The 27073-nt window shown below is 41.1% G+C and overlaps 1 protein-coding gene across 1 annotated transcript in view; it reads left to right on the top strand.

Moving 5' to 3' along the window:
• Positions 1–27073, top strand: part of DRC1 (dynein regulatory complex subunit 1 homolog (Chlamydomonas)) — a 130280-nt gene that overhangs the window by 38689 nt on the left and 64518 nt on the right. Inside the window, exons 2-4 of the mRNA XM_006880704.1 lie at positions 7014–7101; positions 14378–14490; positions 19861–20044. Coding sequence (XP_006880766.1) covers positions 7014–7101; positions 14378–14490; positions 19861–20044 — 385 coding nt within the window. The remainder of the gene's footprint in view (positions 1–7013; positions 7102–14377; positions 14491–19860; positions 20045–27073) is intronic.

Below are 27073 nucleotides of genomic sequence, written 5' to 3'. Positions count from 1 at the left end.
AGTCTTACTGGGGTGAGATGATATCTCATAGTTGGTTTAATTTGCATCTCTCTTAGAGCTATGGATTTTGAACATTTCTTCATATGCTTGTTGGCCATCTGAATATCTTCTTTGGTGAAGTGTCTGTTCATATCCTGTGCCCATTTTTCAATTGGATTATTTACCTTTATCTTGTTGTGGTACTCAAGTATTTTATAAATTTTAGATATAAGTCCCTTTTCTGACATGCCATTACCAAACTCTTTTTCCCAGTCTGTTGCTTCCCTTTTCACCCTATTGGAGAAGTTTTTGGATGTGCATAGGGATTTGATTCTTAGAAGGTCCCATTTATCTATTTTATCTTCTCCTGGTTGTTAGATTTTTCAGTATACTTGGAAGACTTTTTATGTTGTGGATTAGGACTACTAGAGTTCTTCCAGACTTTTCTTTAATGAAGTTTATAGTCTTGGTTTTACAGTCTTAGGTCCATAATCCACCTTGAGTTGGTTTTTTTATATGAAGTGAGGTGTGGATCTTGCTTGAGTCTTCTGCAGATAGTTTTCCAATTTTGCTAACACTATTTGTTAAAAAGGCTTGATTTCATCTCCTTGTCAAAAATCAGTTGACCATAGGTAGATGGGCTGATTTTTGGGTTCTCAATTCTATTCCATTGATTTATGTGTCTTCCATTGTACCAGTACCATACTGTCTTAACCACTACGGCAGTGTAGTAGGATTTTAAATCAGGGAGTGAGATGCCTCCTACCTTTTTTCCATTCCCCCCCCTTTTTCTATTTTTAAGGAGTGCTTTGCTTATTCGAGATAACTATACTTTTTTGGATGCCATTCTGCTTTGCCCTTGATGATGCCATATTTTAGTAATCATCTTTAACACGCCGGTGGGTCAAAATGATTTTTTAAAAATGGAGATTTTAATGAAAGTTTATGGAGAACATAGATTTCCATTCATTCATTTTTGCACATTTTCCTCCCTGCCCACCCCTCCCCGTTCACATTTCTTTTGGAGAAAATTTTTTTCATTGTTATAAAATTCTCCCTATCCCCAGTCCACTTTAGTATGCAGCTCTAATTCTGAACTGTTGTCATGCAAATAATACCTAATCATATATTCCGTTTAAGCGGTTCTCTCCCTCATCTCTTTCAATACAGTGTACATTATTTATCCCCTCTTTTCTTAATTTCCCCCTAACCCTGAAGTGATACAGGCCATGGTTTTTGCAATCACTTGTTATGCATCAAAGAGTTGGACAATGACTAGGGAGGATAGAAGGAGAATTGACGCCTTTGAGCTGTGGTGCTGGAGAAGAGTATTGAATGTACCATGGACTGCCAAGAAAACAAACAGATTCATCGTAGAGAGGATTAAACCAGGCTGCTCCTTGGAGGCAAGGATTCTGGGGCTTCGTCTGACATACTTTGGACATGTTGTAAGGAGAGACAGGTCTTTAGAGAGGGACATCATGCTGGGTAGAGTAGAGGGACAGCGCAGGAGGGGAAGACCCTCTATGAGGTGGATTGATTCAGTGACTGGGGTACTCAGGATGGGTGTGTCAGAGGCAATGAGATTGGCACAGGATAGAGCACGGTTTAGGGCTGTTGTACATAGGGTCGCTATGAGTCGCAGGCGACTCGACGGCACATAACAACAAACAACAACAACCCTGAAGTCAGTCCTGTTTTATAACAGTGACATTATGCAGTATTTGACCTTTTATGACTCAGATATTTTACCCAGCATAATGTCCTCAATGGTCACCCATTTTGAATAATATTGCATGAGTTCCTTGTTTTTCAATGCTGCATAGTATTCCGTTGTGTGAATACACCACAGATTCTCTATCCATTTGTTGATGGACACTTGGGTTGTTTCCATCTCTTTGCTCTTGTGAACAAAGCCACAATAAGCATGGGTGTGCATATATCTGCTTGGGTGGCAGTTATGGTTTCTTTAGGGTATATTCCCAGTAGTGGAATTGCTGGCTCAAATGGTGTTTCTGTTTGCAACTTTTTGAGAAAGCGCCATACTGCTTTTCACAGGGGCTGCACCATTTTACACTCCCACCAACAGTGAATAAGGATTCCAGTTTCTCCACAACCTTGCCAGCATTTGGCGTTTGTTGCTCCATTGACTTTTGCTATTCTTACTGGAGTAAGATGATATCTCATAGTTGTTTTGATCTGCATCTCTCTTAGAGCTAGGGGTTTTAAAAATTTCTTTATGTGTTTGTTTGCCATCTGAATGTCTTCTTTGGTGAAGTGTCTGTTCATATCCTTTGCCAATTTTGTGATTGGGTTGTTTACTTTTATCTTGTTGTGGTGTGGGTCAAAACGATTTTGACCTTCAGTCTTGTCTTTGTTTAACACTCCAGCTATGCCATTGTCCTGGGATTCAGTGAAGGACAAGATAGATACAGTAACTTCTCTTAAAAACCTCTATCCTAATGAGGAATACAGGAAGGAAAAAGTAAACAAATCACAAAATTAAAATGTGTGATAAAGGAAAGAAATAAGCAAGGAGCAAGGATATATGTGAACCCTATAGGTAGTTTACCAGAGAAGGTAACCTCTGTAGAGGGATGAAACTGAAGCTTGAAAATGAGCCATACATGTTCAGAATAGGATGGATAACATAAAAGGAACTTCTTGGTTATGGTAGTGGTAGGGTGGTTATACCATTATTTTATTGTTAAGGGCTGTCTAGTCAGCTCCAGCTTATAGGGGTCCTATATTAACAGGATGATACACTGTCCTATCTTGTAACATCCTCACAATCTTCCCTGTGTTTAAGCTCATTGCTCCAGTCACTCTACCAGACCATTTAATTGCGGGACTTCCTCTTCTTTGATGGGCTAATTTTCCAAGCATGATGTTCTTTTCCAAGGACTGGCGTCTTCTGATAACATGCCCAAAGTAGGTGAGATGAAGTCTCATTCTCTTTGTCTCTAAGTTGCTCCCTTGCTATACTTCTTCCAAGAAAGGTGTTTGTTCTTTGGGCAGTACATTAAATATGCTTCACCAACACCACAATTTAGATCAATCAATTCTTTGCCAGCTTTTCTTATTAATCATCCAACATTTACATGTGTATAAAGTAATTGAAAATACTATGGCTTAAGCCAAATACAGTTTCGTCTTTCCATTGACACCCTTGCTCTTTAGCAATTTAAAGAGATCCTTTGCAGCAAAATTGCAATAAATTTTTAAATTTTATGAGTACTGCTTCCATATATGTTGGTGGTGGATCCAAGTGAAAGGTAATCCTTGACAATTTCAATCTTTTCTTTGCTTACCATGATTTTTAAAAATGACTATTGTTAAGATAATCTATAACAAACTAGGCACTATGGTTATTTAAACTATAGGCATTTGCCTTTGGGAATCATAACAAATTAAGGAGAGCATTGAGAAGAACGGAATTCCAGAATACTTAATAGTACACGTGCTAAACCTATACATAGACCAAGAAGCATTTGTTTTCATAAAAGAAGGTAACACTGCATGATTTAAAATTAGGAAAGGTGTGTTTCAGTTGCTTGCTTTATTTATACCTTTCCAGTCTGTATTTAGCAAATAATTCTCAAAGTTAGACACCAGAGCTCCCCTCTATGTCAGTAGAGGCTACCATATTGGACAGTGTTGACTCTCTTCGTGTAGTCTGTGAGGAGTTGCACTGCTAACGGTAAGGAGTTGTGCCTCTTTGGCAGTTCGAATCCACCAACAACTCCTCAAGATGGATGATCTTCTCTGCTGTGATTTACCATATCAGAAAATCCACTGATGGTTCAGATATGAGTCAATTCTGGCTTGACAGCTATGATGAGTTGGTGAGATGATGAGAGTGCCAACAACTTAAAAACCTTTCTAAGTGGTCAAAAATGCTGAGTAAAAGGCAATAAAAATGATTCCAGTTGAAACTGGATATTAAGAATATGTAGTAGATCTGCTCTGTATAAGTTCTTTTCTTGAAGCACTGATCTTTTCTTCAGGAAGGAGTTAGTTAAAAAATATTTGTAATTACTGGTTGGTCAAAGTAGGACATCAGGAATGAGTGCATTTTGGATGGAGGCATTAGCCTGGAGTGAGAACTGAGTGAAATGTAATTAGTTTTTGTAGTAAGGACAAAGGACAGGTTCAAGAAATGTAAGCAAGTGATAAAATAACAGAAAAAGTGTTTTAAGAGATTGAGAATGAGTAGTAATAACTCAAAGAGGTTGTAATACTGTAAAGTTCCCCTTTTGAACAAAAAAGGATGGAGATGGAAAAAGTCAAGAAAGAAAAAAGGGGTCTTTTTGTTTCATTATAAATGTTGATGTAATCAGATAAATGAATTATTTTAAGGCAGTTGTGAAGTCTGACAGGGACATTGTGTGAAAGGTGAGAGTGAGATCTTTGCGACGCTTTTTAACCATCACAGTTAGTCTTCTCTGGTCTCCAGCTAGCTACCTTTACTGCATACACATGGTCTTGCAAATCAGCATGGTCTTGCAAATAATCAACAGCTGTGGGACCAGGATAAGAGAAAGAGTGCTTCCCACATTGGACAGCAAGACTTGAGGTGAGCTCAGGTTGTAGCAGCAAGACTTGAGGTGAGTAAGGCCTTAGCAGCAAGTCCCTGGTGAGAGTGAGACTTTAGTGGTGGAGAGACTGTGACATTGTTATGAAGAAACTGTGACCTGAGGCTTCTTGCATTTGGGCTGGCCACAGTTAAAGGTTTGGCTGTTCTTGCCAGATGATTGAAGGAGAAGCTGACTTATTACTTCTCTGTGGCAAACCGTGCTGGACGATTTGGATTTGATTGCTGAACTGAAACTGGATCCTGGACTTATTGAGGAATTGTGCCTTGGAACTGTTGGGCTAAAGCCTGGACTTGTATAGTAAGATATTCTTTGCCTCCCCCTGTTCCTTCTCTAATAAGCCCCAGCATTGGTACCACAACTGTGAATCTGTGAGTCAGCAACAAATAAATGAACCTCTTGCTGCTGCTGTGACTCTAGAGGCACCATGGGGCTGGGCTGTGGGATCTTTATTTGCTTTCTGCTCTGGGGCAATGAGAAACTGTGTTAGTCTTACTCCCTCTGGCCCTTTCAGAGAGATGCTCATGGCCCTGTGCCCCCATGTCTTGTTTCCCCCCTTTAAACAGTGATACTAGGGTGTGGGGTTTGAAAAGTTCATTCCCTTGTACCTCTTCTATTAGAACTCCACAATTTGGAGCCTTATCTACCACCCATGCCTTTAGTCTTCTTTTTCTGATTTTTAAAAAGTAAAAATATTTGTAAAATTCATGCAATAGAAACATAAAATATGAAATAGAATCCTTAATTTCTTCTTTTTCCAGGAATAGTTTTCTGTTTCTTCAGTATTTTGTAGATTTGTGTATGTGTATATATAAGCACAGTTAAAAAAAACCATAATTTGTATTATACTGCACATACTACTCTACAACTGGTTCCTTTTAATATTGTTGACATCTTCCCATGCCCATAAATATGAATGTAACTTTTACAAGGTATGTAATTATTGTCCCATAGCCTGCTATTAAAATATGTGTAGAATATTACCCTGTGTTTGCCGTACAGTCATTGCTCGAGTAATCATTCTTCTATATTTATTTTTGTGTACATCTGAAAATTTTCAGACGAAAATTATTACAAGTTCCTTAAAGGGCAGACACATGGAAAGGTTTTAAAAAATCCTGCTAAATTACCTTTCAGACAGGTTGTTAACCTTTAGATTTTCACCTGTGAAGGAAGGGTGAAAGTCCACACCTGATCTTAATCACCTTTAAAATCTTTTTGAGTCTGATAAGAAACTAATTATGCCTTACTGGATTTTAAATTTCATTCTTCTGATTATAAGTGAAGTTGGACATATTTTCAAATGGCTATTTGCTGTTTATATTTCTTTGTAAATTGCCTGTTCACATTTTACAAAATTTATATTTCTTTTTTATTGGTTTTCAAAGTCATTCTTATACTTAATGCTTTTATCATATTAACTACAAGTCATCAGTGCCTTTTTATCACCATGTCTCATCACATCCTCACTGCACCTTGCCTATCCCTTCACCCCACCTGTTTGTCCACTAATCTCTGCTGTCCTAGGATTCCCCCACCTTCTCCTTCCTCCTTCCCTATTCCCATATGAACAGCTCATACATATCCTGTTCTAGGTTACTAACTGTAGTACTTGTATTGTTTGTTCTTCCATTCTACCCAGGCTGGCTCTTGCTTTTCCTGATCTTTTACAGTGTACATTGCGCATTTTATTTCTGCTCTCCTTATAACCCAGGTTCTGTCCTCCAGTCACCCTTCTGTTTTCACACTAGCGGTCTTACATAATATTTGTCCTTTTGTGACTGAGTTATTTCAATGATATAAAATGTACTCTAGGCCAATTTTTCTGTTTGGTATTTTGTCTTTTTCTATTAGTATTGATTTGAAGACACTTTCTCTTTTTCTGTGGACAGTAGTATGTTCCCAAGTATCTCTTAACCAGTTTATTTCTCGATGTGTTTATCTCTTATGATGTGTTTTTAGTGAACGGAATTTTAAACCTTTAGAAAGTAAAATATCTCAATCTATTTTCCTCCCCCTAGTCTTGGTTTTCACAGCTACTATATTTACTTTGAACTTTTTTTTTTACTTTTTTTATTGGGAAAAACATATTGGGGGTACAAGAAGGTGAGGGTTGGGGGCAGAAGGGTGAGGATGGGCAGGGATGCAGTTGCAGAGCTGCACGGTTTGGTCGGTGGGGGGAGCAGGTGAAGGAAATGATGAGGGTCCAATGGGGACCAGATGCTACAGAGGAATGACAAGCATAGCATTTTCCAATGGTAATTAAACCAACTGTCTTATTGATTTGGACCTTTTTATGGTTGTGACATTTAAAAAATACTTATATTTTATCTATATGGATTTTAATTTTTGTGCTTTGTGTAAAGTACTATGGTATTTTCGAATAGAAAATTTTAGTACTAAAAATAACTTCAGTTTCTCCGCCTTTTTCCATTACAGGGAAGTGCTTGGAGAATATGTAGATGGGAAAAAGGAGAGTGAGGAAGAACAAAGCAAGAGCTACAAACAGAAAGAAGAAAGCAGACTGGTATGAATTGAGTAGCAAATGGGTTAGTCCTATAAGGCTTGGAGGCAAGTGTGAGAGCCTGGCTTTCCTATTAGTGAGCTCATGTGTCCTGTCGTCTTGTCTCTAGGCTGAGCTGAATTCTGGAAGTCAGCTCTCTCTTATTTTGGTAACTTATCTTTAAAGTGAAGTTTCTTATAACACTTGCTTATTCTCATGCTACAGTTTCTCAGCTCATACACTTTTTTCCTCATATAGTTGGCTTGGTTTTTTTCTTGCAGTTGTTATGTACTGTTGAGTTGGAACTGATGTATAGCTGACCTTCCAGTGGGTTTTCAGAGGCAGTAAATTTCATGGGAGGAGATTGTCCATCTTTCTTCTTCAGAGCTGCTGGTGGATTCAAGCCACATCTTTGGGTTGGCAGTACAACTAGTGGATATTCATTATTTATGGGATAAGATAGAATTTTTTTCTTTTTCTTTTCTTTTTCCTTTTTTTAAAATTTTTTTTCTTTTTAAGCCCAACAGTCCAGGCATTTTATAGTCTATGCTCAACTTTCCCCTTGTATGTCCTTGCCAGGTTTGAGTCTTTCGTTTTGGCTGACCTGTCCCCCTCACACACCTCCATGGTAGTGGCCTGTGACTTTGCCTGTACTTACTCTTTTTATGTAGAATGCCAATCCTCATCCTTCCTCTTCTCTTTTTATAAGAAACATAAACACAGATTATACACATGGATTTCACCTGATGATATGCATAGGCATCAGATCAATTACATCTGTGGAAAGAATCGCTGGACAAGTTCAATATCAGATGTGGAAATTAGGCCACGTGCTGATTGTGGACCAGAACACCAACTACTCATATGCAAGTTCAAGCTGAAGCTAAAGAAAATGAAATCCACATGAAACAAAATTTGACCTTGAGTCTAACTCATTTGAATTTCAAAACCATCTCAGGAAGAGGTTTGTCGCATTGAACACTAATGAGTGAAGACCAGATGAGCTGTGGGAAGATATCAAGAATATCAGCCATGAAGAATGCAAAAAGTCATTATAAAAGCAGGGAGGAACAAAAGATCAAGATGGATGTCAGAAGAGACTCTGAATATTGCACTAGAGCACCAAGAAGACAAATCAAAGGGAAGAAATAAAGAAATTAGGAAGATGAACAGAAAATTTCAAAGAACAGCACAGGAAGACAAGGTGTTATAATGAAATGTGCAAAGACCTGGAGTCAGAAAATCAAAAAGGCTGAACTCACTTAGTATTTCTTAAGCTTGAGGAACTGAAGAACAAATTCAAGCCTCAAGTTGCAGTACTTAAGGATACTTTGAGCAGAATGTTAAATGATTCAGGAGGCATTTAAAGAAGATGGAAGGAGTATACAGACTCATTGTACCAAAAGGAATTAGCTGACACAGAGAAATTTCATGAAACAACAGATGAGCAAGAGCCTGTGTTGATGAAGGAGGAAGTTCAAGCTTCTCTGGAGAAATGGGCAAGAAACAAATCTCCAGGAATAAACGGTACGTCAATTGACATATTTCAACAAACAGACACTGCCCTGGATTTGCTTACCAAGTTGTGCCAAGAAATCCGGAGGATAACCACCTGGCCAACGACTGGAAGAGATCCATATTTATTCCCTTTCCAAAAAAGGTGAACCAACAAGAGTGTGGAAATGATAAAACAATATCATTAATATCACATGCAAGCGAGAGTCTGCTGAAAATGATCCAAAAACAGCTGGAACAGCACAGCATCAGAGAACGGCCTGAAGTGCAGGCTGGGTTTAGAAGGGGTCGTGGTACTAGGGATATTATAGCAAATGTTAGATGGAACTTGGCTGAAAGCAGAGAGTACCAGAGGAATGTCTCTCTGTGTTTCATTGACTACGCAAAGGCATTTGACTGTGTGGATCACAACAAACTGGCTAACTCTGAGAAGAATGGGAATCCCAGAACATTTGATTGTGCTTATGCGAAACCCATACTTGGACAAGGAGCCAGTCATCAGAATAGAGTAAGGAAACACTACATGGTTCAAGATGGGGAAGGCTATATGGCAGGGACATGTCCCATCCCCATCCCTTTTCAATCTATATGCAGAACAGATCATCTGGGAGGATGGGTGCAATGAGGAGGAATGTGCCATCAGGGATGGAGGAAGATGTATCAACAACCTATGTTATGCAGATGACACAACCTTGCCTGCTGAAACTGAGGAGGACCTGAAGTGCCTGCTGCAGAAGGTCATGGACTGAAGCCTTCAATATGAATGAAAGCACTATATCAAGAAAACAAAGATTCTCACCTCTGGGCAGACTGGCAGAATTATAATAGATTGGTGAAGAGAGTGAGATTGTTAACAGTTTCAGTTTACTTGGCTCCACAGTCAATACTCCTGGTACCAGCAGCCAGGAAATCAAAGGACGAATTACAGTGGGGAAAATCTGCTGTTAGGGACCTCTCCAGTCTAAAGACTGACACTGTTGCTTGATTCAGGCCATTACTTGTATGCAAGTAAAAAGTTGGACAGTGACTAGGGATGATAGTGGGAGAATTGATGCCTTTGAGCTGTGGTGCTGAAGAAGAGTACTGAATATACCAGACTTCAAAGAGAACAAACAGGTTCTTTCGAGAGGTGAAACCAGGCTGTTCCTTGGAGGCAAGGATTCTGAAACTTTGTCTGACATACTTTGGGCATGTCCTTGGAGAGGGACATCATGCTTGAGATGGTGGAGGGACAGTGTAAAAGAGAGGAAAACCCTCGATCAATGGATTAATTCAGTGACTGGAATAATGGTAGTAGGTGTGACAGAGACAACAAGGATCGAGCAGGGTTCAGAGCTCTTGTACATAGGGTTGCTATGAGTCACAAGTGACTTGATGGCATGTAACAACAACAACAACAACAGCAACAACATATTATCTTCTTTTTTCTCCCCTCCTTTTATCAGGCTGCCTCATCATCCTGTAAGGCCATCTCAGGTCCCAACTCCTCCTTTACTTTTTCCTCAGTCCAGCTTCAACTCCTTTAAGCTGCTTATCTTAATTCTTTTTGTCTGCTGCTAGTTTCATTCTGTTCTTTTTCCTTATATAAGTTTTCAAATGTGTGTGCATGCAGTCTTCTCAATGATATTCTCTGCTTTTTGAGATTGAAGGCCTTATCCTTTGTAATCTCTGCATCTTTGTGTAACTGTGGAGTAGCACATGACTGTACTCAGTAAATGTTGAGAAGGAAGTGATTGCTCTCCCATGGCAATGACAGGGCTCTTGGGATATTTAATAAAGTGTTTGGAACAGCATGAGCAGAAGGAATAAACAGTTACTCAGAACAGCAAGCCAGAACTGGCAAAATGTTGTCTCAAATGAATTACTAAATTAAAATGTGTACGTAGGATAAGAGTCAAGTGCGGGGGCTGAGGTATGGCAAAGAACTCACCCGGCTGGACAGGGAAGGCTGTGTGGTGATAGTGAGACTGGAGCAAGGCTCCATGAAAACAGGTAGAATTTATAAAGGTGGGTGAGAAGAAGATAATTTCTAGTGGAAATGGAAGTGTATTTACTGGGAGGATAATGTCACTGAAATTTTATTATAGAGATAACTGTCCTCTACTGTTGAACTTGTCCTCTACTGTTGGGAGCTCTGGGGTGTAGTCTGTAGGGAGCTGTGTTGTTAATTCTGAGGTGGCACCTCTCTGGTGGTTTGGATACTCCAGTGGCTCCAGGGGAGAAAGATGGACAATCTCCTCTTGTGCAACTGACAGCTTCCAAAAACCCACTGGAAAGTCAGCTGTGAGTTGGTTCTAACTTGATGATAGTGAATTTGAGTCCAAAACTGTGTAAGGAAAAGATAGTGTAGAGTAAAGAATATAGGATTTATAGGGGTTCTTGTTCCAGCTCTGCTTCTCATTGTGGACTAGATAATCCATGTCGCCTCTTTGAAATTTGGTATATTTATCTAAAGACTCAGTGATCTCTGAGTATTTCTGTACAGGAAAAAAGTAATATTTGATTAAAACTACTATTATACATTTCATCTTGTTGTTATTGCAGTCGAGTCACCTGTGACTCATAGTGACCCTATGTAAAACAGCTCTGAACCCTATCCTGAGCTAATTTCATTGTCTCTGGCACACCTACCTCCGTTATCCCAGTCACTGAGTCAATCCATCTCATCCAGGGTCTTCCTCTCCTACACTGGCCCTCCGCCTTTCCAAGCATGATGTCCTTCTCCAAGGACTGGACCATCCTGGCAACATGCACAAAGTATGTGAGACAGAGCTTCAATCCTTGGCTCCAAGAAGCAGCTTGGGTTTATCTTCTCCAGGACTGACCTGTTTGTTCTCTTGGCAGTCCATGGTATGTTTAACATTCTTCAGCACCAAAACTCAAAGGCATCAATGTTTCTTCTGTCATCCTTATTCACTGTCCAACTTTCTGATACATAGCAAGTAATTTTGAAGACCATGGCTTGGATCAGGTGCATCTTAGTCTCTAGACTGACATTGTTGCTCTTTAGCACTCTGGAGAGGGCCCTGACATTAGAGCAGATTTTCCTAATGGAATTAATATTTTGATTTCCTGCTTGCTGGTGCCAAGATTTTGGAACCAAGCAAGCCAAAGCTGTTAACAATTTTAATCTCTTCTCCATCTATTATGCTGCCTGTCGGCCTAGTGATGAGACTCCTTGTTTTCTTGACGTTGAACTTCAATCCATAGAGAAGACGGCAGTCCTTTATATTATTGCAGCAAATACCTCAGGTCCTTCTCAGTTTCAGCAAGCAGGATTGTGGCATCTACATAATGCAGATTGTTTATGAGTCTTCTTCCAATCCTTATGCCACATTCCTCCTCATAAAGTCCAGGCCCCTGAATGATCTGTTCTGTCTGGTAAATATGTAGGTATGTAGATAGGATGTATCTCTGATGGAGATAGGATGCATCTCTGATGCACACATTTTCTGATTTTGAACCATGGAGTGTTTCCTTGCTCTGTTCTGACAACTGCCTCCTGGTCCAAGTATAGGTTTTATATGAGCACAATCAAGTGCCCTGGGGATTCCTATTCTTAAGATTAGCCACAGTTTGTTGTGATCCACACAGTCAAATACCTTTGCATAGTCAATGAAACACAGATAGACATTCCTCTGGTACTCTCTGCTTTCAGCTAAGATCCATCTGACATTAGTTATAATATCCCTAGTGCCACGGCCTCTTCTAAACCCAGCTTGCACATCTGGCAGTTCACCCTGAGTACTACTATTCAACTGAATGTAAAAAACCAGAGAGATAATGTTGATTTCATGATCAGCTTTTCAAATTTCCTTCTGCTTAGGACTTTAGTCGGGAAGCATTTTGGCCAGAAGGAGAAATGTTATAGCAAGTGCTATATTCTTCAGTACAAAAGGGTTGATTTTTTTGGGCTGGACTGAGGCCTGGGGAGGAGGGGCTTCTGCCCTCAGCCCTGAAGTTTATCAGCTTTTTTTTTTTTTAAAAGTATCTTTTTGTATCCAGTGTATTTTATTTTTGTTCTAGAGTCTTGCCCTTTAAAAAAACTTTGCATTTCTCCTGTCATTTCTACTGAGTCAGAACTGACTCACTGTTGACCCCTCTGTGGGTTTTCAGAGGGAAGAATTTGCCCCTTATCTTTCTCTGGAGGACACACTTGTGGATTCCAGCTTCCAAAAAGCTAAGCCTTGGCTTAACAGTCCCACATTCTACAGACTAGGCCACCAGCTCTCCCTTATTTCCATTTAGGTTTATAATATTCTCAGCATTGTTTGTGTGTGTAAGAGGAGAATTCGAAGTTTCCTGTTTCCTATATGAATTTTTAATTGATCCAGCACTGCTTTAAAGACCTCATTCTTCTGTATTACATCAGCATAAACTGTTGTTGTTATTGTTATGTGCTGTCGAGTTGCTTGTGAATCATAGTGACTCTATGTACAATAGCCGTGAAACCTGCTCTATCTGGTGCCAACCTTATTGTTTCTGACACACCTATCTTCATTACCCCCAGTCACTGAATCCATTCATCTCACTGAAGGTCTTCCTCTCCTGTGCTCTCCCTCCACCCTCTCAAGCATCATAACCTTCTCCAATGACTGGCCACTCCTTGCAACATGCCCAAAGAATGTCAGACAAAGCCTCAGAATCCTTGCCTCCAAGGAGCAGCCTGGTTTAATCCTCTCTAGGACGGACCTATTTGCTCTCCTAGCAGTCCATGGTATATGCAATACTCTTCTCTAGCATCATAGTTCAAAGGCATCAACTCTCCTTCTATCATCCCTAGTCATTGTCCAGCTTTCTGACACATAACAAGTAATTTCAAAAACTATGGCCTGGGTCAGGTACACCTTAGTCTCCAGACTGACATTGTTGCTCTTCAGTTCTCTGAAGTCCCTGACAGCAGACTTTCCCAATGCAATTCATCTTTGGATTTCCTGGCTGCTGGTACTGTTACGGAAGAAAAAAACCACTCAGCCAATATTGGAGAGTAACAAACTGAGAACGTCAGCCATTGCCCTAACCGTTCGAACCCCCAGGGGAAGCAAAGATTGGGTTCTTATACAGAAATTGGGCATGGGGATTACACAAAGTTCATTGAGCTTGGGAGTTGGGATTTCTTCCCATTTGGGAGTCATTATTGTTTCTGATTCTTCACTGGTGTCCAGGCCCCTGGCCAGGTACAGGATGTAGTCAGGGAGCAGTAACCAAGCTGGGTCAGCAGGTACTGAGAAAGATAATCCTTACCGGTACATATTATTGTCAAAATTATAAAGTCATACATTTCTTAAAAGGTCTCTCAGAACAAAATGGCTTCCCTGATACTAACATAGAAAATGAATCCTCTAATGTTAACATAATACAGTACCTACTCTAAATACAAAGTGTGTTTAAAATGTAAAAGTGCTATTAAAATGCATCACAGATGTACTAATAGAAGAAGACAGCTGCACAGAGCTACTGTTAAAAGCCTTACCCACAGCTGCCAGATCAATTTGACCCATAGTGACTCTGTCAGGTTTCTGAGGCAATGACTATTAGCACTAGAAAATTGTCTCATCTTTCTCCCGTAAAGGACTGGTGGCTTTTTCTAGATCTTTCGGTTAGGAGTCCAATACTTAGCCTGGACTTCACTAAAGTAACTTTAAAAGTCTCAAGGTAGCTGTTAATTCCTACTTAGTTGGACAGAAGAATTACAAACAGTGGAGTGAAGCATATTCTTTAACAAAAGTGTTTTGCAGCACTTTTACAAAGTGTTTTAATGTTATAAATTCTTATTTCTTTGCAGAAATTAGCTAAAGTACTGCTCTGTGGCACTGAGTTGGTGACAAATATCCAGGTGACTGCAGAGATGAGAGAGACCCAGCGGAGAGTTGAAGAAGAGGAGATTAAGCATCAGAGGTGAGGAGCTCCCTGCTGTGCATGCCGATGGGCTGGAAGAGGAATCTCTCCCTTCCTCATCGTCTTTGGTCAGTTCTGACTCCTAGCTCACCCTCCAAGGGGTTTCCAAGGCTGCTGATCTCACAGAAGGGAGTTGATTGCACAGAAGGAGACTCTCCAGTCTTTCTCCCTTGAGGTAATTGGCGGCTCAGTTCTGAACCACCGAAGAAGCACATGGCCTTTAGGTGGGCAATGCAACTCTCCACAGACTGCGTCCCCAGAGCTCCCCATTGGTCCTTACAGTCACCAGTCACTAACCGTGGTTTTGCCAAGCTTCACACGTTAGAATTCTCTCCACGCCCTTCCTGATTCCTCTGTCTCTCCCCCCCTTTCTCCCTCGAGGATTACATTCCTAACATTTGTCATGTTCTGCGGATACAAACCGGAGTGAAACAGGGCCTCTGCGTATGAAGCTCACACTCTGACTGAAGAGGTAGACAATGGAAACATTCAACCATGATATGTTTTCAAAGAAAAATATATGTAGAAAAAACTACGGAACTACATACATATATAGCAGTTGTTGTTAGGTGCTGTCTGGTTGAGTGAGACTCATAGTGACCCTACGAACAATGGATCTGAACCCTGTGCTATCCTGTGCCGTCCTCATCATCTCTGACACGCTTGAGCCCATTGCTGCAGTCACTGTGTCAATCCATCTCACTGAGGGGCTTCTGCTCTTTTGCTGACCTTCTAGCTTTGCAAGTATATGTTTGGAACAACGTCTAAAGCCTTCAATTTCTTCTGCAGAGATTAGAGAAAACTTCCTGGCAAGAAATCTTTGGGTTGGGCCATCAAGGGTGAATAAGAGTTTGAGGAGTGGGTATGTGAGGCAGAGGACATAACTTGAACCACAGGCATGAGACCACATGATGTAACTTAGGAATGGCATGATGGTGAAAGGTTTGTGGGAGTGGGTGGTGGTAGGTGGAAAGAAACAAAGCTGAATAAATAGATTGTCCTGAGTTGAAGTTAATCCAAATGATCAGGCTCATAAACATCTTGGTACTATGTACAAATGTTGTTGTTGTGTATAATTGAATTGGAACCAACCTATATCTCACCCTCCATTGGGTTTCCAGAGACAGTAAATTGCATGGGAGGAAATTGCCTGTATTTCTCTGAAGGAGTAGCTGATGGATCTGAACTACATGCCTTTCGGTTGACAGCTCAGCTCCTTCCCATTAGACCACCAGAGCTTCCTATATACAAATATAGCAGTGTATTGCTGTTGTTATGTACTATAGAGTCAACTATGACTCCTAGCAACCCTGTGAACAATATAGCACTCAATCCTGCCTTATCTTGTACCAGCTTCACTGTCTCTTACACACCAGACCCTCCTGTGCTGACCCTGCACCCTTCCAAGCATTATGTCCTTCTCTAAGGACTGGTCCCTTCTGGCCACATTCCTAAACTATGTGAGATGGACTTTCACAATCCTTGTATCCGAGGAGCAACTGGTTTCATCCTTTCCAGGAAAGGCCTGTTTTTTTTTCTTGGTGGACAATGGTATGTTCAGTACTCTTCTCCAACACCATAGTTTAAAGTCATCAATTTTTCTGTCATCCTTAGTCATTGTGTAGCTCTCTGATACACAGCAAGTAATTGAAAAGACCATGGTTTGGATTAGGTACACCTTAGTCTCTAGGCTGATGTAGTTGCTCCTTAGCACTCTGGAGAGGTCCCTGACAGTATGCTTTTCCAGAAAATCTTTTGATTTTCTGACTACTGATGCCAAGAGTATTGATTGTGGACCCAAGCAAGATCAAACTGTTAACAACCTCAATATCTTCTCCATCTGTCATGATGCTACCAGTTGGCCCATTGGTGAGAACCTTTGTTTTCTTGATGTTGAGAGGCAATCCATACTGAAGACTGCAGTTCCTGACCTTCTGCAGCAAACACTTCAAGTCCTCCTCAGTTACGGTGAGCAAGGTTGTGTCGTCTGCATAACACAGGTTATTGATGAGTCTTTCTACAATCCTGTGACACGTTTTTCTTCACAGAGTCCAGTCTCCCACAAGATATGTTCCACATGTAGATTGAAAAGATATGGGTACAGGATACATCTTAGATGCACTCTTTTCTTGATTTTGAATCATGCACAATTTCCTTACTCTATTCTGACTACTGCTCCTGTTACAGATTTCACATGAGCACAACCAAGTGTTCTGGAATTCCCATTTTTTTTAGTTGAATTTTTTTAAAAAAATAATTTTAATGAACATTTACAGAGATTTTGGATTTCCGTTTATTCATTGTTGCACTTTTCTTCCTGCCCACCCCTCCCCCAGTACACTCTTCTCTTTGAAAAGTAAAAGAAAAATTCTTTCATTGGTATACAATCCCCCCCCCCCCACGAGTACATTCCACTATGCAACCTTCATTCTGGACTCTTGTCATAACCATAATACCTAATCATATATCGCTTTTAAACAGTTCTCTGTCTCATCTGTTTCAATGCAGTATACATAATTTATCCCATCTTTCTCAGTCTCCTCCCAACCCTGATGTCAGTCCCATTTTATAATACTGGCACTACGCAGTATTTGTCCTTTTATGACTGAGATATTTCTTTCAGTGTAATGTCCATTTTTAGTAATATTGCATGAGTTCCTTGTTTTTCAATGCAGCGTAGTATTCCATGTGTGAATATACCACAGCTTCTGTATTCATTCGTTTGTTGATGGGCACTTAGGTTGTTTCCAACTCCTTGCTATTGTGAACAAAGCTGTGATAAACATGGGTGTGCATATATCTGCTTGGGTGGCAATTATGGTTTCCCATTCTTCTCAAGGTTAGCCACAATGTGTGGTGGTCCCCACAGTGAAATGCCTGTGCATGGCCATGATGGCTTAGTGGTTAGTACTCTGCATTGTGGCTGCAGCAAACTCAGTTCGTCTCTGAGTCATGGCAGCACTCTGTTAAGTATATGAAATAATCCATGCCTAGAAAAAGAAAAGATGAGAAGAATAAGAGGAACCCATGTCTAACTCTTCATTTCCAATTCTCAGCAGGCTAACTACCTGGCATGTCCTCTGCCCAGGTCTCAAGTTGCCTGATAGTGAGGAGTAAGCTCCTGCTTCTTACTGGTTCCCATCAAATCAGTTGTAACTCAGAGTGACCCAGTGTGACAGAGCAGAATTGTCCTCAAGGGCTTCCTGGGCTATTATCTTTACTTAGCTAGATCTCTGGGTCTTTTTCCTGGGAAATTAAAACTTCCAGCTTCTCAGTTTAAAGCACCAGCTTTTCAGTTCACAGTGCTTACCCATAGTGCCACAGAGCTCTTTGTAAGCTGCTTAGAAGGACTGAACCCCTTTAGCTTGCACGCAGAAGACTGATATCATTAGGAGCAGAGGTCCTTACTTAAATTCTTACAACAATGATTTGAGTCATGCAGCATAAGGTTTTCTTACCAGCAGTTTGACCAGTGTTTACCAGTAGAGACCTTACTTTTGAAACGGCCCACTGTCTCTCAGGGGGTGTACCAGACACTGATATAACTGCTCTCCAGCGAGGTCAGCTCGTGAAAGGCCCCAAAAGCCATGCTAAGGAGATTGGGCTCCATTTGAAAGCAAAAGCAAGAAGAAACATTTCCATTTTTAAATTTTAAGCAGCCGAGTTAATTTTGGAATGATGCCCTGATGCTTCTCATGAAAAGATTATTTTTTTTTTAAAAAAAGAGTTGAATGATATAAAAAAAAAGCCCTGGTGATGGAGTGGTTGAACAGTTGGCTGGTAATGGGAAGGTCAGTGGTTCAGGCATACCAGGTGCTCTGAGGGAGCGTGAGAGAAGACAGTTTCAGTCAACAGTTACAGCTTTGCAAACTCTCTGGGGCAATTTCACTTTGTCTTCTAGGGTCATGAGAGGGCTCTGGGGATACAGCCCTTAGGGAGCTGTACTGCTAACTCAAATGCTACACCTGTCTGGAAGTTCAAAGTTACCCACAGCTCCACTGGGGAAATATGGACAGGTGTCTCCTGTGTGGTTTATAACCTCACAAACCCCGCAGACATTCGGCTAGAGTCATTCCGACTCAGTGACAATAAGTGAGTGGGTGACAAGGTCACCATGAGCCACATGTTTGAAAGTGGGTTGATGTGTCCTCACCTGGTTGGGATGGGAAAGAGAAGGGAGAAGAGGTACACAAGGTATGTGAGTTGAGGCCTCTGTTTGTAGTCTTATTTGGGAACAAGATAAGATTGTTGTTATGTGCCATTGAGTAGCTTGCGACTCATAGAGACCCCATATACAGCAGGTTTGAACCCTGCTTTATTCTGAGCCAACCTCATTGTCTCTGACACACCCACCCCCTCACCCCAGTCACTGAGTCAGTCCATCTCCTACAGGGTCTTCTGGGGAAGAATCTCTGGCCCATGTCTCAGAATGGGCCTCTTTTCAGCTGGTTCCATCCTTATTATCCTCCATGATTAAGTTTCTAACAGATTTCTACGAAATTCATCCCTATTTATTTTCCATTTCTAATGGTGGAGTTTCCCCTGTTTGTACATTTCACTGGTCATTTATGAAATAGTTGGCAGAAGAGTGGCCAGGCCTTTGAAGACATTTTGCTTCCTGTGAGCTGATAATGTAACATTTGCTACCTGAACACCTGTCCTGTGCCTGGTCTCATTTAATCATGAGAATAGTAGCATAAAGGTAGATACTTTCATCCTTTCCATCATTTGGATAGCCAAAATGAGGCTTGCAGAGCAAGTTAAGCAGCTTGTCTAAGCTGAAAAGTCTTATATAAAGTCAGAACTGGAACACAAGATATGCTACTCCTGTGACCAGGTGCCAAATTCTTATAGGTCTGTCACTGTTTACTCAAAAGCACTTGACCAAAATGTCTTTACATTTCTCTCTTCTTCCTTCCTTCCTCCCTCCCTCCCTCCTTCCCTCCTTTCCTCTCTCCCCCCCTTCCTCCCTTCCTTCCTTCTTCCTTCTTCCTTTCTTCCCTCCCTCCCTCCCTTCCATCCATGCATCCATCTCTCCATCCATTCATAGCTAGGATCACTCCTGATGTGGTGTGTGATGTACTACTTAAACACTGGCAGTTTAAATCCATCAGGTGCTTCTTATAAGACATATGGACAGTGTCTTCTTGTAGAGTTACAACCTCAGAAACCTGATGAAAGGTCACCATGAGTAGAGACCAAGTCAATGGCAGTGGGCTTGCTTTGAGTTTTTGGTGTGAAGGTGGTGCATAGGTGTAGGGTACCATGTTACAGATGCTCGACAACCTGCCTGTTCTATTGCAAGGTCACATCTGGGGAGCTTTTATGTTTCCTTCTGGGCTGGAATGGCTGACATGTTTGTATTTCCAGACTTGAGAAGCTGAAGAACGAAGTTAGGAGAAGCCAGGACAAATTGGATGAAATCACCGCCAAGTGGAAGGAGGGCAAACAGAAGAAGATTCCCCAGGATCTATGGGACACCCTCAATGCCCAGCAACTGCGCTGTGCTGGACTGATAGAAGATAAGAACAAGTTTATCAGTGAGCTACAGCAGGCAAGAGAGTGGGCTGTCAATTCCAGCTGCTGGGAATCTGGCTGGGGATTTCACGGGTCTGTTGGTTTGCTTTTGCTGAATAGAAAAATATGGAGGTCTTGCTTTGTTTCTCAGAATGTTGCATAACTCAAGTGATAAACTTTCTCTCCACATTTACTTTTTTCCTTGAGACTATCCATATCCAAGCACACAGCAATTCAACAGTTTATGTACAGTTTATTGACACTGAATACATTCTTCTAGTTATGTAGTCATTTTCACCATCCCTTTCTTCCTTTGTTTCCCAGAACTACCTTGTTCCCCATGCTTTAACATAAACTCTTAGGTTACCTAATCTTTTGAGTTGCTGTTAGCAATTTTATTCTGAATAGACAGATCTTAAGAGGGCACAATGCTCAATGCTGACTTTTTAATACTAATTAAGCAAAATTATTGCTGGGTTTTATTTAAGGTTACTTTAGAGATATTTTTGGTTTGAGGTTGATAGGTTTTCTTTCTCAGGACAGTATTTCAGGGGTTCTTTCACTGTCCATAGCTCCAGAAAGCATAGAATCTATGAGGATTTGGAATTCTGTTCTATACTTTCCTCTTGATAAGGATTCTTGTGTGTAACCTTTGATTGAAATGTTCAGTAATGGTAGCTGGACACCATCTATTTCTTCTGGTCTCATGGCAAAGGAGGCAGTTGTTTGTGAAGGCAATTAACCATACATGTCTTCTCTTCCTCCTATTCTTGACTCTTTTCTCCTTATTTGCTTTAGGTGAGTCGAGACTGATTGATATGCCTTGGTGGCCACATGTAAGCTTGTAAAACCCCGAGTGCTATGCAACAAACTAGGAAGTATTACCAAACCTATTATTATTGTTATTGTGTACAAATGAGTCAGAACCAACCCATAGCTGGCCCTCCAAGGGTCAGAGGCAGTTAACCACGTGGGAGGAGATTGTCTATCTTTGGAGCAACTAGTTTCTTCAAACCGTGTGCCTTTGGGATGGCAGTGCAGTTTCATACTACTTGGCTACCAGAGCTCCCTACTAAATTTATTGTCCATCTTACTGAAATTTCCTAAGAAATTGTGTCTCTAAACCTCCAAATCAAAAAACCAAATCCCAGGGGGTGTTTGATTGTAGGCAAGCAGCCTCAGGGACTACTTTTTTGGGGGGTCATCATTCATACCAATTTTGCCAATTCAGCCTTTTACAGGTGAACAATTTTATTTTACTTCTACTTGAGTGAAGGTTTACAAATCATATTGTTGTGGTTGTTGTTGTTATGTGCCATCAACTTGCTTACAACTCGTAGTGAAGTGACCCTATGTACATCAGCCCTATACCCTGCTCTATTCATCACCAATCTTATTTTCTCCAGCACACCCACTGCCTTAATCCCAGTCACTGAATCAATCCACCTCATAGAGGGCCTTCCCCTCCTGTGCTGTTCCTCTACCCTCCCAAGCATGGCGTCCCTCTCTAAGGACTGACCCCTTCTTGCAACATGTCCAAAGTATGTCACACGAAGCTTCAGAATCCTTGCCTTCAAGGAGCATCTCAACCTCTCTAGGATGAACCTGTATGTTTTCTGAGTAGTCTATGGTACATTCAGTATTCTCCAGCACCACAGCTCAAAGGCATCATTTTTCCTTCTGTCATCCCCAGTCATTGTCTAGCTCTCTGATGCATAGCAAGTGCTTGTAAAGACCATGGCCTGCATCAAGTGCATCTTAGTCTCTAGTGACATAGTTGCTCTTCAGTACTTTGGAGAGGTCTCTGACAGGAGATTTTCCCAATGCAATTTGTCTTTTAGTTTTTCATAAAAATCACAAATATTCCATTTACTGACAGTAATTGTAATAATTACAGTTACATTGCATTTCCCTCCATCACTGTTAACTGCTCTCTCCTCATTTTCCTCCTCCTTCTTGCCCCTGTTTTTGTTGTTAAGTGCCATCAAGTCAAGCGCCTCTCATAGTGACCCCATGAACAATAGATCTGATCCTGTTCTATCCTTCCCATCCTCACCGGCCTAGACTCATTTGAGTCCATTGCCTCAGACACTGCATCACTCCATCTCATTGAGGGTCTTCTCCTTTGCTGGCCCTTCACCTTTCCAAGCATGATATTCCTCTCCAAGGAACAGCCTCTCCTAACAATATGTCCAATATAGGTGAGACGAAGCTTAATCAACTTTGCCTCCAAGAAACATTCTGGTTACACTTTCTCCAACACATATCTGTTTGTTCTTTTAGCAGTCTGTGGGCTGTTCAGCATTCTTCTCCAACTTGGAGGCAGGCTGGGATGAGGTGGAGTAGGTGAAAGGGTGGGAGGGAAGAACTTGTGTGGTGCAGCTTGCTTTGTAATTTGTGTATATATGTGCTTGCTTGCTCATAGTTTGCACTTCTGAGTGCAGTACTTGTCTGTCAGTGCTCTAATAAAGTAGAATGCTGGCTACTGTGGGCTGGAGCTTGTGCCACCTGTATTTTAATAAAAATAAAAGCTTTCAGATTAAGACAGACTAAGAAGGATTTGCCATCCACTTCTGAAATAACTGGCCATTGAAAACCTCATAAACCCTGATAACCATTAATTGATTTTCATATCTGTACATTTGCTTCTTTGGTCTTTTTATATAAGTGAAGGTAGACAATATCTGTCCTTTTGTTGTTGACTTACTTTATTCAGCATAATGTCTTGAACGTTCCATCCGTTATTGTAGCTAAGATCCAGACTGCATTTCTCATCCTGGCTGAGTAATATTCCATTGTCTAATTGTGCCAGATTTTGTGAGGCTGGACATAGAATGATAGAATTTTGTATAATCAGTGATTTAATTGCAAATACCTTTTATAAGAAATATAAATGCAGAATATACACACAGATCCACAGGAACCAAAGTTTGACCTTGAGTCTATCCCACCTGAAATAAAAACCATCTCAGGAACAGGTTTGAACACTAATGAGTGAAGACCAGATGAACTGTGGGAGGGTATCAAGAATATCATCCAGGAAGAATGCAAAACATCATTACAAAAACAGAGGAAGAAGAAAAGACAAAGATGGATGTCAGACGAGACTCTAAATACTGCACTTGAGTGTCGTGAGAAACCAAAGTTAAGGAAAGAAAGCAAGAAGTTTAGGAGCTGAACAGAAGATTTCAAAGGTTGTCTTGGGAAGAAAAGCAAAGCAAGGTATTATAATGAAATGTACAGAGAGCTGGAGTTGAAAAATCAGAAGGAATGAACTCGCTCAACATTTCTTAAGCTGAAGGAACTGAAGAACAGGTTCAAGCTTCTAGTGGCAATACTTAAGGATGCTGTAGGCAGAAATGAATGCTCCAGGAGGTATTAAAAGAAGATAGAAGGAGTACACAAAGTCATTGAACCAAAAGGAATTGGCTGATACAGAAGAATTTGATGAAACAAGAGGCAAACAGTGATGAAGAAGGAAGTTCAAGCTGCTCTAAAGAATTGGCAAAAAACAAGGATCCAGAAATTGATGGGACACCAAATGACATATTTCAACAAACAGATGCTGCCCTGGATGTACTCACCAAGAAATGTGGAGGACAAGTACTTGATCAGGAAATGACTGGAAGAGATCCATATTTATTCTCATTCCAAAAAAGAGGTGACCCAACAGAAGGTGAATATTATCAAACAATAACACATCCAAGCAAAATCCTGCTGAGGATTATAAAAAAATTACTGGAACAGTACATTGATAGAGAACTACTAGAGATATAGGCTGGGTTTAGAAGAGGCTGTGGCACTAGAGACATTATCACACATGTCAGATGGATCTTGGCTAAAGCAGAATACTGAGGGATGTCTATCTGTATTTCACTGACTATGCAAAAGCATTTGACTTTGCGGATCACAACAAATTGTGGCTAACTTTGAGGAAAATGGGAATCCCAGAATGCTTGATTGTGCTCATGTGCAATCTATACTTTGACCAAGAAGCAGTCCTTAGAACAGAGCAAGGAGATACTGCATGGCTCAAAATCAGGAAAGGAGTTCGTCAGGGGTGCATCCTGTCTTCATACCTTTTCAATTTGTAGTCAGAACAGATCATTCAGAGGTTGGACTTTATGAGGAGGAATGTGGTATCAGATTGGAGGAAGACTCATAAAAACCCTGAGGAAGACCTGAAGCATTTTCTGCAGATGGTCAAGGACTGTAGTCTTTAGTACATATTGAAGCTCTACCTCAAGAAGACAAGGATTCTCACCACTGGACCAAAAGAGATGGAGACAAGATAAAAGTTGTTAACAGCTTCAGCTTACCTAGCTCCACAATTGACACTCTTGGGACCAGCAGTCAGGAGGAAGTCTGCTGTCAGGGATCTCTCCAAAGTAGTAAAGAGTACTGATGTCAGTCTAGGGACTTAGGTGCACCTGATGACTCCAGATCATGGTCTTCTCGATTACTTTCTATACATCTGAGAGCTGGACAGTGACTAACGATGACAGAAGAAGAGTTTATACCTTTGAATTGTGGTGCTGCAGAAGAGTCTTGAACATACCATGGACTGTCAAGAGAACAAACAGGTCTGTTTTAGAGAGGGTGAAACCAAGTTTCTCCTTGGAGGCAAGGATTTTGAAGTTCTGTTTCACATACTTTGGCACATTGCCAGGGCAGGCCAGTGCTTGGAGAAGGACATTATGCTAAGGGACCACACAGGAGAGGAAGACCCCAGATGAAATGGATTGACACAGTAACTCGGGTAATAGGGATAGGTATGCCAGAGTCAGACTGGCTCAGGCTAGGGAAGGCTTCAGAGCTGTTGTACATAGGGTCACTATGAGACACAGGTGACTCAGTGATGCATAACAACAACAACAACAACAACAACAACAACATATATTTGTTGATGGGAATTTAGGTTATTTCCGTCTTTTGGTTACTACAACCAGTGAGCTTAGTGCGCTGCTTTCAAGTTCTTTTGGTATATACTTAGCAGTGTATTGCTGGGCCGTTTGGTTGGTCTGTTTTTAGTTTCTTTTAGGAACTGCCATTCTGTTTTCCATGGTGGCAATATCGTTTTGTATCCCCACCAGCAATGTATATGGATTCCAATTTCCCTGCATCCTCACCAACATTCGTTACTTTCTGTGTGTGGTGGTGGTTGTTTTGGTTTGAGTTGTAGGGTTGTTTTTTTTTTTCATTTTAGTTATGGTGATGAAGGAGGAAGTTCAAATTGCTCTGAAGGAATTGGCAAAAAAACAAGGCTCCAGGAGTTGATGGCATACCGATTGACATATTTCAACGAACAGACACTGCCCTAGGTGTACTCACAAGTTGTTCCAAGAACAGCCAGCTGGCCGACTGACTGGAAAAGATCAATATTTGTTCCCATTCCAAAGAAAGGTAACCCAGCAGAGTGTGGGAATTATTGAACGATATCATTAATATCACATGCAAGCAAGATTCTGCTGAAAATTATCCAAAAACATTTGGAGCAATATGTCAACAGAGAACTGCCAGATGTGCAGGCTGGGTTTAGAAGAGGTCGTGTTATTAGGGATATTATAGCTAATGTTAGATGGATCTTGGCAAAAAGCAGAGAATACCAGAAGAATGTCTATCTGTGCTTCACTGACTATGCAAAGGCTTTTGACTGTGTGGATCACAACAAGCTGTGTCTGACTCTGAGAAGAATGGGAATCCCAGAACATTTGATTGTACCAATGCAAAAGCTATACTTGGACCAAGAGGCAGTTGTCAGAACAGAGCAAGGAGACACTACACGGTTCAAAATCCAGAAGGGGGTCCGTCGGGAATGTATTTTGTCTCCATACCTTTTCAATCTGTATGCAGAACAGATCATCCAAGACGCTGGGCTGTATGAGGAGGAGTGTGGCATCAGGATTGGTGCAAGAGTCATCAACAACCTGTGTTATACAGATGACACAACCCTGTTTGCTGAAACTGAGGAGGACCTGAAGCACTTGCTACAGAAGGTCAAGGATTGCAGCCTCCTATATGGATTGAAGCTTAAGAAAAAAAAAACAACAAAGATTCTCACCACTGGGCCAATTGGCAGTATCAGTATGGATGGTGAAGAGATTGAGATAGTTAACAGTTTTAGTTTACTTGGTTCCACAATCAACACTCTTGGTAACAGCAGCCAGGAAATCAGGAGACTAATTGCATTGGGAAAGTCAGCTGTGAGGGATCTCTCAAGAGTACTGAAGAGAAACAGCATCAGGCTGGGGACTAAGGTGCACCTGATCCAGGCTATAGCCTTCGCAATTATGTGCTATGGGTCAGAGAGTTGGACAGTGAATAGGGATGATAGAAAGAGAATTCATGACTTTGATCTGTGGTGCTGGAGAAGAATATTGAATATACCATGGACTGCTAGGAGAACAAACAGGTTTGTCCTGGAGAAGGTGAAGCCGGAATGCTCCTTGGAGTCAAGGATTCTGAAGCTTCATCTGACATACTTTGGGCATGTTGCAAGGAGGGACTGGTCCTTGGAGAGGGACATCATGTTTGGCAGAGTGGATGGGTGGCGCAGGAGAGGAAGACCTCCGATGAAGTGGATTGATTCTGTGACTGGAGTAGTGGGAATGAGTGCATTTGAGATGGCTAGGTTGGCGCAGGATAGAACAGCAGTTAGGGCTCTTGTACATAGGGTTGCTATGAGTCGTCTATGACTCAACAGCACCAAACAACAACAACAGCTGGTGGCCCATGGCTAGAATTTGTGCTGCCATACCAAAGGCAGTTGGTTTGAATCCACCAGTTTACTGTACAGGGGGAAAATGGGCAGTATCCTCCTGTGTGACTTACAGTCTCCGAAAACCACTGGAGGGTCAGCCAGGAGTCAGCTCTCACTCGATGACACATGGCAACAACAGGGGAAGGAAAATGGTGTCCATTGTCATTAGTAGTTTGATTTAAAGCTCTGATGACTACTGACTCAAGTGACAACCTTTTAACCAAAAGAAAAAAACCTCTGCCTTCATCTAGATATATGGCTATTTTTAATTTTATCTTTTTATGTAACTTGTTTTTAATTAAAAGA

The sequence above is a fragment of the Elephantulus edwardii genome, unplaced genomic scaffold, assembly GCF_000299155.1.
Source record: "Elephantulus edwardii isolate Elephantulus edwardi_28Jun2011 unplaced genomic scaffold, EleEdw1.0 scaffold00009, whole genome shotgun sequence".
Taxonomy (NCBI): domain Eukaryota; kingdom Metazoa; phylum Chordata; class Mammalia; order Macroscelidea; family Macroscelididae; genus Elephantulus; species Elephantulus edwardii.
Note: the sequence above shows the minus strand (reverse complement) of the source record. Positions and strands in the feature narration are given on the sequence as shown.